The following is a 15,956-nucleotide window of genomic DNA, read 5'->3' as shown; positions in this document are numbered from 1 at the left end:
ACCAGACCTATCACCAGACCTACCACCAGACCTACCACCACCAGACCCACCACCAGAGCTACCACCAGACCTACCACCAGACCTACCACCAGACCTATCACCAGACCCACCACGACAAGACCTACCACCAGACCTACCACCAGAGCTACCACCAGACCCACCACCAGACCTACCCCCCACCAGACCCACCACCACAAGACCTACCACCACAAGACCCACCACCAGACCTACCACCACCAGACCCACCACCAGACCCACCACCACCAGACCCACCACCAGACCCACCACCAGACCTACCACCAGACCTACCCCCCACCAGACCCACCACCAGACCTACCACCAGACCTACCCCCCACCAGACCCACCACCAGACCCACCACCAGACCCACCACCAGACCTACCACCAGACCCACCACCAGAGCTTCCACCAGACCCACCACCACCAGACCCACCACCAGACCCACCACCAGACCTACCCCCCACCAGACCCACCACCAGACCCACCACCAGACCTACCCCCCACCAGACCCACCACCAGACCTACCACCAGACCTACCACCACCAGACCCACCACCAGACCTACCACCACCAGACCCACCACCAGAGCTACCACCAGACCCACCACCAGACCTACCACCAGACCCACCACCAGACCTACCACCACCAGACCCACCACCAGACCTACCACCACCAGACCCACCACCAGAGCTACCACCAGACCCACCACCAGACCTACCACCAGACCCACCACCAGACCTACCCCCCACCAGACCCACCACCAGAGCTACCACCACAAGACCTACCACCAGACCCACCACCAGACCCACCACCAGACCCACCACCAGACCCACCACCAGACCTACCACCAGACCTACCACCAGACCCACCACCAGACCTACCACCACCAGACCCACCACCAGACCCACCACCAGACCCACCACCAGACCCACCACCAGACCTACCACCAGACCCACCACCAGACCTACCACCACCAGACCCACCACCAGACCTACCACCAGACCCACCACCAGACCCACCACCACAAGACCTACCACCAGACCTACCACCAGACCTACCACCAGACCCACCCACCACCAGACCCACCACCAGACCCACCACCAGACCCACCACCAGACCCACAATAGACCTACCATCATTCCTACCCATCACCAGAACTACCCAACACTGTGACTGGACCCATCAACCACCAGCCACCACAGGACCCAGCTGTCAGTCTCTTCCCAACCCAACCTACCCATTACATCCCTATGTCCTAGGTTGTTTTGGTTCCTTACTTTACCTGTTTCTGTGCCCCTTTGTGGACTTGGGTTCCTTTCAAATCATTTTGGTCATGATCTTTAGATACAACTAGACTACAACCAAATAAGCTTGATTGGATGGTGTTGAGTGTAACCCTTGATTTGATATCAACATGAGCTATACATTCTGAGTCATGATGTGAGCAGTATAGCTAGGTATTTGTAAAACTGCTTTCAGTTTCAAAGTTCATTGACAGCATGTCCTGCCAAATGGGAGGTCAGAGATGCTATTGTACTACAGCATGTGAGAAAATAGAAACTGCAGAACAATCATTTGTTCTCATGTTTATCACACCATTCAACTTGACCAATATCAATTCACTGGTTTCCAATCCAAAGATAATAAATAAAAAAATGTTTCCCATATGGTTAGAAAGGATAAAGAATGCCTGTGCAATAGTCTTGTAATATCTTCATTGCATGAGAGTATTTGTATCTTGATTAGTATCTGTTGTCATATTTGTATGTACAAGGCTGATTTTGTAAACCTCTTTAATCTTTATGTTGTGATGGGTGATTCTTCGTGTTAATAGTGTTATAATGGTCTAATGGATACATGATATGGCACAGAAGACATTTAGCCAGAGATACATCACTGCTCCTGCTGTCTTCTCTGAGAAAAGATTCACTCATCCACACACTCACTCATGCATGTGTGCACACAAACACAAGCACGACACAGACCCAAACACACACACACACACACACACACACACACACAAACACACAAGCGCACACAAGCGCACACATGACACATGCACATACACGCACAAACGCACAGCGATCATCATTTTACTGACAGACAGCAGAGTGGTCTTGCTGGGTTATTTTCAAGACAGGATTCATCTCGCAAGCCCAACAGACATTTCCCGAACACACACACACACATACACACACACACACACACACACTCACACAATAGACCAAATGGCGTCCCACCTACAGGATCTACTGGTGATTGCTGAGCTGTCAGTAAACAGGCTCCTACCTGGGAGCGGGGCTGGGCCCGATGGGGGAAAAGAGCCAGGGTGGTGGGTCTCTTTGGTCGTCGTGTATCCATAATAACGCTGGGCGATGGATGGCTCCACCCTTAACATAGATGGTAACGCAGTGTCCTTCCTCCGGCTCCTCTCTCCTATATATCTCTCCTTGCGTTTTATATTTCAGGTCGTTTCGGGGTGTGCCTCTGCCTGGACGAGGCCCTCGCCCAGCTCACCTCTCCCTCTCTCTCCCACTCCCTCCTCCTCAGCATCGATCAGCTCTAAAGAGATGAGCAACACACAGACGCACCCTCCTCACCGCCTCTCTGGCTGCCCATTGGCCGCTCCGTGGTGCATCGTCATCATGTTCCTCACGGGAGAGGGAGGGAGAGTGAGAGAGAGCGAGCCGGGGGCGAGCGGAAGAGAGAGAGAAGGAGAGAGGGGGGAGAGAGAGAGAGAGAGAGGGGTGGGGGGGGGGAGAGAGAGAGAGAAGGATAGAGGGGGGAGGGAGAGAGGGAGGGGGAGAGAGAGGTTAAATAGAGACTGGGGGGGAAAGACAGAGCATGCACAGATTAAGAAGGATAGAGAGGAATGGTTCACGGCAGACAGAGAAGACGGGAGGAGGGATGGGGGAAGTCAGGACGGACCAATCACAGAGCGGCATGACATCATCAGCTCATCTGTCTGCGGCTTACATTGAGTGTGGCTAATAGATGCCTATATCTGGTGTATCTTGTGCAATATTCTCTCTGTGTGTTTCAGACGTTTTCCTAACAGTGTATAACATTAATGGACGCTGCCATGTGACAAGCTCATGTGTACGTACACATTATTTGGAGGCCAAGCTATATAAATTGTTTGTATATATTGTTGCTGGTCTAAAAATGGAATTGATGTATTATTAATGTGAAAATAAGCAATGAGCCCACTCTAAAAGGGGTGCAGTTACATGGATGTGCATGGATGCAGCACACATAATGCAATAACAGTCTTCTTGCAGCAGTTATCTTTCAATATTTAGATTGTTTTTTCTGTGTGGGAAAAGTCTTAATGAACTGAGTAAATAATTTAAATTCATATTGAACGCTAAAATTATTAATGATAATGACCACAAAGAGTATATGCCCGATGTTTAGTCACTGTAGCCACAATGTTGCTAAGTAGCACTGTCCAAAATAAATCAAATGGTTTCCGCCAAACCGTATTGCACCATCTCCAGCCAAATTCCAGAATCTCTCAGACACTGCATTTTGGTAAGCTTTAGCTCAATGAATGAGAGCAAATCTTTGTTCTTAAAGACAGTACCTCAGCTGCCTTATCTTTTGCAATGCATGTTCTTAAGAACTTTTCACTATAATTTGCATATTTCATACAAAGGTTAATCAAAATCCACACTAATGGATACATTAAACTCTTCACAGAAAATATGTTTTATATTGACTGGTTCAGTATTCATAACATTTTATTAGACAAATGTTACATTCAATAAATATTTTTCTTTTTTAAATTCAGTTTAAAATTAACTACTTAAAACATTGAACAAAAAAAACACACAAAACAAAAGTACTACAACCACAATTTTAATGCAAAAGTACTGCACAAAACAACACAAATAGAACAAATAGTCTTATCCAAATGACTAAACAAGATACACAATGTAAGTTAGAATAATTCATGTACACAAGCATCTGATGAGACAAGGGAGGTAGTTGGTCTTTGTCCCACAAACTACTTTTGAGCAACCAAACAGTAACTTTCTTATTGTCTCCAATAAAGTGCCTAATAATATACTTTTGCATCCACATTCATTTATGCAGACAATGCTGAAAGTGGTTTGGTAAAATAGATTATGGTGTACATATACTCTATTACATACACCTGATCAGGCCAGTAAACTAAAAATACTCCCTTTGTAAAACATGTATGGCTATTTACAAAGAATACCAAACAAAAATGGCTTTCATATAGATAGATGGATATGGGGGTCAAATAAAGGATATTTTCACAATTAAACACCAAATGCAGATAAAGAAAAAGACCTCAAACATACTACTGTTGACGTTAAATATTTTCAAATGTGTTATCAAACTTTGGTCAAGGTAGTCTTTAGAATAAACATACCATGATACAGTTGAATTTAATAGTGTATGTCTGTGTGTATTTGCGTGTGTGTGTTTACAGATTTACAAATAAATGTTTACATATAATCTATCAAGGTCAGAAATACATTTGAAAATATAAATAAGTACAAGGTGAGTAAAGTATTCATTTTAGATACATTATGAAACAGGCTGTGGTAATACAACAGAAATCCTTTTCTTATTTTACTGATAATAATTTAGACAAACATGTTATCTTACATAAGACACTCAGTAAAAGGTGAGAACTGTCACTGGCAACTACTGAGCGATAGAAAATAGGTTTCTGTTACCCGAGAGCTCTGGATGTGCAGCATTAACTTTTAGCTGCTTAGTAAATATACTTTATCGTAAATACTGTCTTAAGATAAGCTACATTAATAGTCTGTGCTTATAGCTTCACATCCTATAATACTTACATACTAAAGAGAAGCAAAAAGCTTGCTTGTGATACAGAATATTGCCAATGATAAGACAATGTCACCTGCTTATTTCAGTCAAACATTGTCACCATAATACCATTTCTGGCACTATATAAGCACTTTTTGAGTATTCAACCTGAATAAGATTAATACATTTTAATTGTATGGCTATGGAAACATTCCCATCAATCACCATAAGGGTTATTGATTCAAACTATTTACAGTAAACAATTCCAAGTTAAGAACATTAAAAAAGTCCAGATTGTCCATCAAACATAACCGGCTACCCATTCCTCAGAATGTGGCTGATGTTCAATGCTCAGCATTATATTTATTTCAATTATCTGTGTGTAAATCTATATAAAAAGGGCAACAGGAGCTACAGTCGACCTAGCTTTTTTCATATTGCAGCATCTCTCCTTTTGAGTGCTGCCCTCACATTGGAATGACCTACAAAACACAAAAGCAAAGTCAACAAAACCATCAAGAGAATTGTCAACTCTAGAATATGTGTAATTAGCATTTAACATTGAGAAAATAAATAACGTCTAATAAAAAATGAATTTGATATCATAAACAGAATTGTATTTTTTTTTACTTCCAGTATGCTTCAGTAAGTTTCAATAGATTTGCAAATTGTGTTTAGTCATCACACGTTGCTGTTTGGCTTGTTTGGCTTGCTAAATATGTTACACATTCAATTACAAATTAAATAAATATGTGAAATAGTTCAATCAATTCATGAATGTAACGCTGAGGTCATCATCAACCTGAAAGCGGTGAGAGAGCAGAAAGGAGCAGTAATCATTAGGCTGCACACCACAACATCAACTACAGTTTTAATATATACCACCAACTCTGCATAAGAAGAGAATAAGAAATGGATTCATACCAGTATCAAAATGATTTGCTTCCGCAAAAAAAACTAAAGCCAAACAACCACATTCATTGTTATTAAGTATTAACAAGCAAGGGTTGATTTTGGATGACTATTTAAGATTCAAACCTCCAAAGACAACTCCAAACAATTAATTACGATACCAACTGTAGAAGCTAAGAATTAAATTCATGACCAATATCAACTATAGAGGCTGAGAATTTAACTAATTATCACTATCCAAATGTAGAGGCTAAAGTTCAATTAATTATCAATGCCAACTGTAGAGGCTGAGAATTATTAAATCATTACCAATGCCAACTGTAGAGGCTGAGAATGACTAAATCATTACCAATACAGACTGTAGAGGCTGAGAATTATTAAATCATTACCAATACCGACTGAAGAGACAGAGTTAAATCATTACACCAATACCGACTGAAGAGTATGAGAATTAAATAATTACCAATACAGACTGTAGAGCCTGAGAATTGAATTAACTACCAATATCCACAGGCTGAAGATGAAATTGATTACCAATAACAACTGTGGAAAATGATAACTCTGGAGAAAGTGAGAGACAGACTCCCAGACATTCAAACACATCCATTGCCTCATTACCTCCAACTATCACTGCTGATCATTTGGGCTGTCCTGGATCATGTCCTCTTCCATGCTCACCTCCATCCAACACTCCTCTCCCTGGTCTCCCGCTCCGTCCATCGCCTTCGCCCCGTCCACTGGGGCTGCCGGGACCCAGCCCAGGACACCACGGGCCCTCTGGCTGCGCCGGTGCTTGCGGGTCTGGCCTTTCTTCCTCTGGCCCAGAAGCGGAGCGTGTTGGCCCGCTAGCGTCACCGGACGCAGAGAAAGAGCTCCGAACGGGTTTGAGACGGGACTGAGGTTTGGGAAGGGCACGGTGGTGGCGGTGGTGGCGGTGGTGGCGGTGGTGGCGGTGGTGGCGGTGGTGGCGGCGGTGGTGGCGGCGAGGTTGGATGCTGGGTCTCTGGCTGGGGTTTGACTGGTGGTTGGGTTTGAGGATAGGAAGGGAATAGAAGGAGGGTGGAGGAACACCGCAGCGGGTACATCTATGGATAACTTGGTTATGGCCGCCGTGGGGGACAGGACGGGGAATGTGGACGTGTCCGTAGAGGTGGAGGCGTAGGCCTGAGGTGGTGCTGCAGGGCCGACGCCCCCCTGCTCCCGTGTGGATGTGGAGAAGGTGTTTGCTGCAGAAACGTTGAGGCCTGGGGCAGGAGAGGACATGCATGCTCTGGAGGAGTCTGGGACCAGTGGGCAGGCCGCTGGCTCATGGACTGGAGAATCTACGCAAAACACAGCATCATAGTCTTAAATGAGCCCACAATACACAGAGTACATGGGTGAGCTTCAAATGAATAATGTTTACATCGGTGATGCATCATATTATGCAGCAAGAACCTGAAGCAAGAAGTCAGGTTATTCTGTCTTTTAACAGGTTGATTTTACATGTGCATAGTTGATTGTAGTTGTTAAGAGGGTATTCTAGTTAAGAGTGGTGGATTCTAGTTGTGAGTGGTGGATTCTAAGAAGAAAGATTCTAGAAAGGGGAAGATTTGGGTTCACATGCTTGGGGTTGTTTTGGGACAACAGGCTGTAGCTCAGGAAGTAGAATGGTTGACTTGTAACCGGAAGGTTGCTAGTTCAATACCCGGCTCCTTCTAGTGTAGCTGAAGGCTTAAGTGTCCCTGAAGACACCAAACCCTACCTGCTTCCAACAAGCTGTGTGGTTGACACCACCGTCGGTGTGTGAATGTGTTTATGAATGGTTGTGAGTTGCTTTGGACAAAAGCATCTGCTAAATGCCCTTAATGTAAATGTAAATGTTACAAAAATGCATGGCGATGCAGAATTAATTTTGTTGTGTTCGCTGGAACAGTAGTCTGTGGCATTAGTTGTTTGGCGGTCTTCCCAGCTGTTCTGTGTTCCAAAAGGGTGAGGCCGTTTGTGGTTTACCCTGCTTTTGTCCTTCCTGCTATGCAGCAGGTCAGGTTCAGAGCTTAGTTGTTATGGCATGTAAACATGTAACTTTACTCCAATCTTTGGATTTGGAAGTTCCCTGGACACATGACTGCTCAAGTCTAATTCAAAACAAAATACAAGAGATATCCTTCTACCAAAAAAACGAAGCACATTGCAGAGGTATTAATGTTGACGCTCATGTCAGTTATAACTGGTTGGAAGGCCAAGATGCAGGTCCTTACCGGGACCACTGCTAGTCTGGGACTCGTCTGTCATCGGTGGCTCCGCCTCCTCCTGGATGGTTGGCACCGATGCAAGGAGACCTGCAACACAGACAAGATAACAAATACATCAATAGAACTAAATAGAAAATAGAAATGTAGCTTAAAAATAGTTAGTGATTAGCTGTTACAAGCCGTTTTGGAAATCTTCCCCTTATAACATCATAAGGGGCAGAAAGTGGGCATGTCTATCAGCCTTCCCAGTGGACTGTAGCAAACGTTGCTGATCTATCCGTCACACATCTAGGTGGACACGCCCACCTGTGATGTCTTAAGGGGCAGATTTCCAAAACGGCTTGTAACGGCTAATCACACCACACCTGGTGGCATGTCATGGCACCTTTAAGCCTTCACAATCATTAAGATGTATGGTGTCCTGCTTGCAAGGCCCCCCAACCAGGACAGCAAAAGAGTTAAGGTATGAAGAAAACAATTTGCATTACATCTTCTTTTTATTGAATAGAAATGTATGATCGTAAGATACCGGTTTTACTCCATTAAAGACAAGGCGGTCGGTACAGTTGACATTAAATGAGGTTAAGGATCCACTATGGGACTTACTGAGGCCTCTGTAATGGGACAGTTGCTGGTAGACCTGCTTCATCCTCTCTATGTTCAGCCGGCTGGCCTCGGCGTGGTTGATCATGGGTTTGGGGTAGTCCACGCCCACCACGCAGTGGGCGGCCTTCTGGACGGATAAGGGGGCGTTCCAGGGCTCATAGATGTAGCGGTTTGGGTAGTCCTTCAAGATTGGGATGTAATGCCTAAAAGAGCATTGACGTTTGAGGTTCATGGTTTGCTAAATGAATTATTTTCATCAACTCAGCATTGTTAAATACTTGATTCTGATTGGTAAATATTGTTCCAAGGGTGTGCATTATGCCTTGCCTTTCCACGGTTCCAAATCAATGCACAACAAATCCAACGTTTAAAACATCGGTCAAATATAAACAAAACAATAATGTTATAGATGAAAGCTAACTAACTAATATCTCGACTGTGGTATGAGTGGAATAAAACACCTCAGGGTGTTCAGATATTGGAATAGAACATACTTAGTCATACATTATTGTCCAATAACAGGACAGCCTGCATTGGTTTATTCCTTACGTCTTCAGCAATCAAACATACCCTCAAAATACAACCGTACATTGGATCAAAGATCACTTACGGGAAATGACCATACAAATTGCAAATACTGAAAAAACATGGGTATTGGCAGGAGAATAACCTGATATAATCTCCTGATGGATCCGTCCGCCGCCCAAAGCCAACAGGACAGTAGCAGTGGAAGAACTGCTGGAAGAAGGCACTGCATGAAAGCCACATCCAGCTGCCAGCGTTCACGCTCCAGTCAGCATCTAGTAGCAACTCCTCAAACACCTAGATTCATACAAAGACAACCAAAAACAACAACCGATTCATCTCTTGTGTGTGTATTACCTTGCCATAATTCCAATATATTTCTGTGAAATAACTATCTCAATTTATGGAGTCATTGAGTTAAGTTGTGGCGCTTTTATATTGCATCAGAACTGTACAGGGTTCGAAGAGTGTGGTGAAAGTGGCTCCTAGAGTTAAGCAGCTTGACCATGCGTCTAATGATGTACCTTCATGCCGCTCTCCCAGCTGATCCACAGGTCTCCCCGGGTGAGGAAGCAGGCCACGGCGTGCCTGGCCAGGTGATGGATCCAGCCCTCCTGCCGGAGCTGGGTCATGATGGCGTCGATCCAGGGGAAGCCCGTCCGTCCTTCGGCCCATTTAGCCAGCGCTTCTGGGTTCTGGTCCCAAGGTATCTGGGAATATTATGGCTGAATAAACTTCTGAGCAGCAATGAAGTGGTTCACCTTGGTTTATATTTCAAGCAGATATTTAAATAGATATACTAACATTAAATGGACAGTCGGCTGCATTTCTGGTGTTTATGGGTTTGTCATAAAAAGATGCATAATTAATAACCCGGCTCTGACAGCAAGGGTTTCCAAACCTGGACACAGATGGGGTTTCCTTCCATGCGGTCAAAGTTTGGGTTGATGGTGGCCGCCGTGTAGAAAAACTCTCTCCACAGTAGCTGTCCGAACAGGGACAACGGAGGACTGCAACGCTTACGCAGCTGAGAAAGACAAGAGACAGTGAACATACAATGTGTACAAAACGATGAGGAATTATGAGGGTAAACTAATAAGTCTGAGTCTGAATATATGGGGGATCATCCTAGACACCTCCCTAGAGGTGTGCATGCGTTTGTGTCGATCGCTTGTTACCTTCATGTATAGTTCTCTCAGGTTGTAGTAGAAAACCCGGCAGGACAAACAACCGAAGCGCAGGAAGGGACTGAGGCCCGCCGGACTGGCGAATAAAGAGCAGACCCCCCGAGGGTGCTCAAAGTTTGCCACCCACGCCTGCAGAGACAGAGATGTGGACAGAATCAGTCACAGGGTTGTTTCAACATTGAAATTTGTTTGACAGTCGCCTAGATGATTTTATGTTTTGCCAAAGCAAAACTCCAGTGCCAAAGAGAGACTTATAAGAGAAGGTGTCAAATACAATCATCTCTGATTTAATTGATTATGGGTGCAATGTGGGTTTTTGTAGCTGTAAATGCAAACTAAACAAAGAAGGATTCTGGGTAATGTGCCTCCCTTCTCTGGTGACGCTGACGAGCAACCCCCACCCATTGTTGGTTGTGCGTGTGTGGATCAGGTGATACGTTTGGTTATTTTTGATGAAATGACAGTACAGTATAGCCATAGTAACTTATGCAATGAGTACGAATACGTAAATTACTATTAAATTGTTGTCAAACTCAGTTGAATAATCAGTGTGTCTGGTGGATTACATTTTTTAAATGCAGAAATTTGATGGGGAGAAAAGAGGTGAAGGACGGAGAACGAGAGGTGGTTATGGTTATGAATAGCATCAAGGACCTTATATTTGTAAGCACTAAGCCTAACCCATGAGAAGCCATAACAAATGACTATTATGTTATTATTATTTATAAATAGGGACATTTATTTAAATGTTAAGTAGGTGGAGTACCAGGGCCCCGTTTCCCGAAAACGATGGATCCATGCTCGTACGATCCATCGTACGATGGATCTCACGATGCATCGTTAATTTTAGGGGAGCGTTTCCCGAAACTCATCTTAACATGAACGCGCGTGCTCTGCTCTTACGACGTCGTAGGATTGTAGCTGTCTACTGACACGGTGCTGAAATGGGCTCCGTAAGGGGGAGACGCAGGAATGTTGTTGGATTAAACTATATTTTGTGGTAGCAAAAAAATATCTCCCCATCAAGGCCAACAGCAGAGTAGCCTACGAAAAGAATAGACTAATATGAATGCTACAAATATTAAAACACAATTGATTTGGTCTAGGCCGTCATATGCTATATCAGTCCTAATCCCGAACGCACCGTGCGTACATTGTTTCACGGCATTTTCTCCCCTGAAATAATTCCATATTACAAAAATTAAAAAAAATAGCATGTGTCTGTGTGACAACTAGGCCTATAGCATTTATTTAAATGTGCTGAAACATGCTTTGCGCCACAAAGAGGGCAGACTTTCTCTGATTCCTGCATTCCGTTTCATTCATTCATTCAGTGATTGACACGCCGCACACCCTCTAGAAACTTTGGTGTCAACATTAAAAATGCAACGTTTCATTCATTCATTATCATTCAAACGCAGAGGCATTGGCACGGCTATTGCTGTTGCTGGTCTAGATCGATTCCTGCCCATATTGTTGGGCAGGGGTATGATGATGCGGGCAATGTAAGCGGGAATGGCACGCATCGATTCGCAGCACAGTTTCCCACAACAGTCTACGTTCACTGCAGAAACCACCCTCTCAACTTGGCGATTGTGCACTCCACTAAGGTCAGGGATGTTCGTAACTGTCTAGACACGGTCCAATAAATAGTGAACTTCATCACAGCCTCACCGACGCGCCTACAGTGCTTTATGGCAAACAATCGCAACAAAAAACGCCTGCAGAAATTATCCGACACCCGCTGGTCTCAGCATGATTCATGTAGGCTACAGTATGTCTTCTGTCATTGATCAATATGAGGACATTTTAACCACAATGGTTGAATTTAAATCAGAGGGAGACAGCAAGTGCCGCTCGCAAGCGACCTCCTACACGAGCAACGGAATCATTTGATTTTATTATATGCCTTGTGATAGGGTTGCCTTGTGACGTGGCGTTTCATCGGTAGGCCTACATTTCTTTTTGGAATTTTAAATTGCTGCAATAAGTTATATTTTTGTTGACTTCTAACATGTCTCTGTCTTTGCTGTTTAAATCTAACAGTAGTCTACGAGTAATATATATGCGGGAACCACTGTTTTTGGGGTATTGCGAAATAGCGCCAGCTGGACATTCCGTGGTATTGGATGACGTGTTTTAATAAAACACATCCAATACACGGAATGTCCAGCTGGTGACTCCACTGAGGCTATAGTAACGATGCATCCTAGTGCTTAACGAGTACCCTGTAGGCGTCGTTAGGACGTCGGCTAACGATGCTTTCGGGAAACGGGGCCCAGGACCTCTCAATGAAACTGGTCAATTTCAGACCACTGAAACTGCCTGGTGCTTTCAATGTTGTAACACAACACTTAATACAACACTATACAAGCTTTGTTAATGGGGTTTCATTTACTCAAGAATAATAGATATTTCTGTTGATCAAAAGTTAATAGATAACAGGAAAATGCATTGATTTCTGTTAAATAAGTCTCATTGGCTTTATTGCACTCGGACCGATCATGCTTACTGTGGTGCGTAGTCATCCCCAAAGGCCCATTCTGAGCCAGGAAAAACTCAGAGTCAGAGTACAATTTCGATGCATTTCACAATATCAGCGAGTAGGAGTGTCACGATAACTTAAACTAGCCAAGGTATCACACTGCCCAATTGTAAAATAATGCAACACAAGTTTAGATGCGTGAGTGTGTGTGTGTTGTCACGACAACACGAGAGATAGCACGTAAATGCTACTGCTAGGATACTAAGCTTCCAAAAGACATTAACCACAGGAAAAACGCCTTTTTAGGATAGATGTCAATCTAACTCAATTTAAGGATAGCCTGTCCTTAATGAGTTATTTACCTTCCGGTCCAAGTGTTTGTTGAGTCTCTCCAACGCCTCAGACTCGCCCCCTTTCCAGACCGCGGGAGGCAGACCTTCCGTTTTGAAACCTGGCATGTCAAACACACATGCAGAAAGATAACGAGAAGCACTTAGGATAACAACGAAGAAAATAATGTTTAGCGGTAAAAGGTCAAACATTTGTGTCAGAAAAAGCTTATTTCTAACATTAGGAGGGGCCTTCTTACCCAGCTCTTCCAGTGAGGGTACACTGTAATGTTCATCGTGGTCTTTAGCTATGCGTGTTTTACACCTCTCCATTTGCTGCGGGGTGACGGTAGGAAGGGGCCGTCTGGGCAGATCTAGTCTGTTCACGATGGTCTGAAAACGCTTGAAGGTCAGCGGAGGACTGTTGTTGTTCATCTCTATAATCCTGTGAAACATAGAAATATCTTTGAGGTTATATTTTGTATAGGGTTAGTAAGTGTAAGTGTTACGCATGTGCGCTCCTAGACTAGTGGGGGTCAACCTAAGCCAACTGCCCAACTACTACACTAACTAAAAGCATTTTCTTAAACCCCTTACTACTATCTGAGATACTGAAAAGTCGCTATAAAGACGCTTTTGCCACTTAGGACAAAAGCCTCAGCTAAATAAATCTAATGGGACATTTTGCCAACAATTAATTTGAACACATTTATTACGTAATGCTAATTCACATATGGCCTTATGCTATATTCTATTTATTAGTAGGATCCTCTTCATGAACACAATAAATGAAGGCAGAATGTATACTTATTCCGACATCTCACCAGTAGGATGTTTATGTATTATGCGATTGTTTAGACAGGTGTATGCTTGGCAGGGGCAGGGGACATTTGATATGTACTCTCGTTACATGTCTGTGTTTTGCAGTCAGCTCCAACCGTTGCATAAGATGCATGTAAGTCACACAAACCTGTCAAGGTTGTAGAGGGTGTGCAGGTTTCTGACGATGGTCTCAACGCCAAACTCATGAGCCACCTTGATGATGGCCCCATCTCTCTCTTTCCCATAAGGCTCTGGGTCATATTCAAATGTCAGGCGGGTGACATTCCACTCCTTACAAACAGAGACAGAGATAGAGAACACAAATGTAGGTTAGGGATAGGGTCAGAAAGATTTATTGGGTGACTTATAGGGAATGAACTAGAATAAGTGTGTGGATTTTTCAGAATATAGCGAATACAACAATATCCCAGATAAATATTAATAATTAATTGAAATGTTATTTTGGTTAAAGCTAGGGTAGGCAAGTTGGAGAAACCAGCCAGAGTAAGCTTGATTTTTAGTATTCATTCATAAGTATTCAACTGAATAAGTCCCACCCCTCCCTTCACGCCTCCGCCAAAGCCCCTAATACACGTGACTAGCTTGCTAGCTTTAGCAACAGGTCTGCCTAGCCTTGTGGAAGACTGCGGTCATGCTTGATAAGTACATGGGCTGAGTGTGTGTAGGTAGCTGTAAGTAGAGGGACAGGTAGGCCAACCAATCATTTCATGAAGGATGATTTAAATGATTGGACTGGCTACCTACGGCCCCATGTTCCAGATGTATTCATTTTTTTGGACAGGGCATTTGATTTATTGATTGCTGTCAGGGTGTTAAAATAATTTCAACAATTATACCAAAAAAATGCTTCCCAAATAAATTGCCTACCCTTGCTTTAAGAGCAACTTTGCAAAGAAAGGGCTGTCTTCTTAATCTGTCTTTTCACAAATATGAAACCATTATGAACACAGCTACATCATGCCAGGCCGCTTATTAATTTGTGATCATTTGACAAACCTTGAAAAGCCTTGGGAAGACATCCGTGGGCTGTCCTCTAACCACAAACAACCTGGAGTTGAGTTTCCTCAGGCTGTTGTCCAAGTCCTCCAAAGACTCCAATAGAAACCTAAGAAAACACATACAGCTATATTGGGATATATGGAAATTTATGTTTACCAATGTTAGACTTCTAATTTATTTGCTCAATCAATGTACTGCTGAATGTTAATATATAACTAGATGGTCATCGATGATCAGCAAGTGTCTGTGTGTGTGTGTGTGTGTGTGTGTGTGTGTGTGTGTGTGTGTGTGTGTGTGTGTGTGTGTGTGTGTGATTTATTACAGTAACGGAAATGGGTATAATGTAATATACTAGCAGCATGTAATGTAACAAGTCGCAGCATGTTTTTAAATCAATTCAGACATGCAATCAACCCATGAAAGCTAAGTTAATATTCTTAACTCACTTCATTTGTTTTCCTTATTTCATAATGCATGCCATTTAACATTTGTTCAATTACTATTTTTCAATAACGTTACGTTTCAACACGTTAACATACAAAATATATAGTGAGGCAATGGGTATGCATCTAGATCAGATAATTTAGCAAACTGATCCGAGTGGAGTGAGCACATTTAGATTATCGTTACACAAAATGATTACAATATGATCTCAGTCGATCGTATTTAAAACGACATTTCGAGTTGGGCAGCAACTACGGGACAGCAAAGGAGTGGAAATCTTATAAAAGCACAGACCTCCATCGGTTGACTCCTACGTTAGCGGAGCCAGCAAACCACGGATCCAGAATATAAACACAACAAACAGTGTCCGCTCCATTAAGGGCCTCCTGCAATGAAGGATTATCGTGCAAACGCAGCCCTTTGCGAAACCAATGTACAGAATTCACCACCATGATGATTCATTAGTCCATCTTCATAGTACAAAGGCAGAAACGAGCGTAATCAATCAACTGACGCCGTAAAACTGAATAATAAAATCCAAAACACGCACACGTCAGACTGAAAA

At 43.4% G+C, this 15,956-nt stretch overlaps 1 protein-coding gene across 2 annotated transcripts; it reads right to left on the bottom strand.

The window, feature by feature from the left end:
* Positions 1 to 3,896: 3,896 nt before the first annotated feature.
* Positions 3,897 to 15,956, bottom strand: cry2 (cryptochrome circadian regulator 2). 2 transcript variants are annotated; one of them, XM_084476742.1, is made up of 13 exons: positions 15,686 to 15,956; positions 14,945 to 15,053; positions 14,076 to 14,218; positions 13,366 to 13,550; positions 13,139 to 13,227; positions 10,283 to 10,420; positions 10,006 to 10,131; positions 9,629 to 9,814; positions 9,250 to 9,401; positions 8,580 to 8,782; positions 7,980 to 8,060; positions 6,358 to 7,061; positions 3,897 to 5,309 (listed from the first exon to the last, which is right to left on the bottom strand). In XM_084476742.1, the coding sequence occupies exons 1-12, from the start codon at positions 15,841 to 15,843 to the stop codon at positions 6,367 to 6,369; spliced, it is 2,265 nt and encodes a 754-aa protein (XP_084332868.1). In that variant the 5' UTR covers positions 15,844 to 15,956; the 3' UTR covers positions 3,897 to 5,309; positions 6,358 to 6,366. The 2 variants fall into 2 exon arrangements, with proteins under 2 accessions (XP_084332868.1, XP_084332869.1); XM_084476743.1 differs by having other exon boundaries at positions 6,418 to 7,061.

This window comes from Micromesistius poutassou (assembly GCF_964030765.1).
Source record: "Micromesistius poutassou genome assembly, chromosome: 13".
Lineage (NCBI taxonomy): Eukaryota > Metazoa > Chordata > Actinopteri > Gadiformes > Gadidae > Micromesistius > Micromesistius poutassou.
This window is presented reverse-complemented; position numbering and strand designations above follow the sequence as displayed.

Coding starts and splice junctions, on each gene's coding strand:
- cry2 (XM_084476742.1), bottom strand. CDS start 15,843: ATGGTGGTGAATTCTGTACATTGGTTTCGCAAAGGGCTGCGTTTGCAC. Junction 13,228..13,365: donor ACCCTCACTGGAAGAGCTGG/GTAAGAAGGCCC, acceptor TTGACATGCCAG/GTTTCAAAACGGAAGGTCTG. Junction 9,402..9,628: donor GCTGGGAGAGCGGCATGAAG/GTACATCATTAG, acceptor GTATGAATCTAG/GTGTTTGAGGAGTTGCTACT.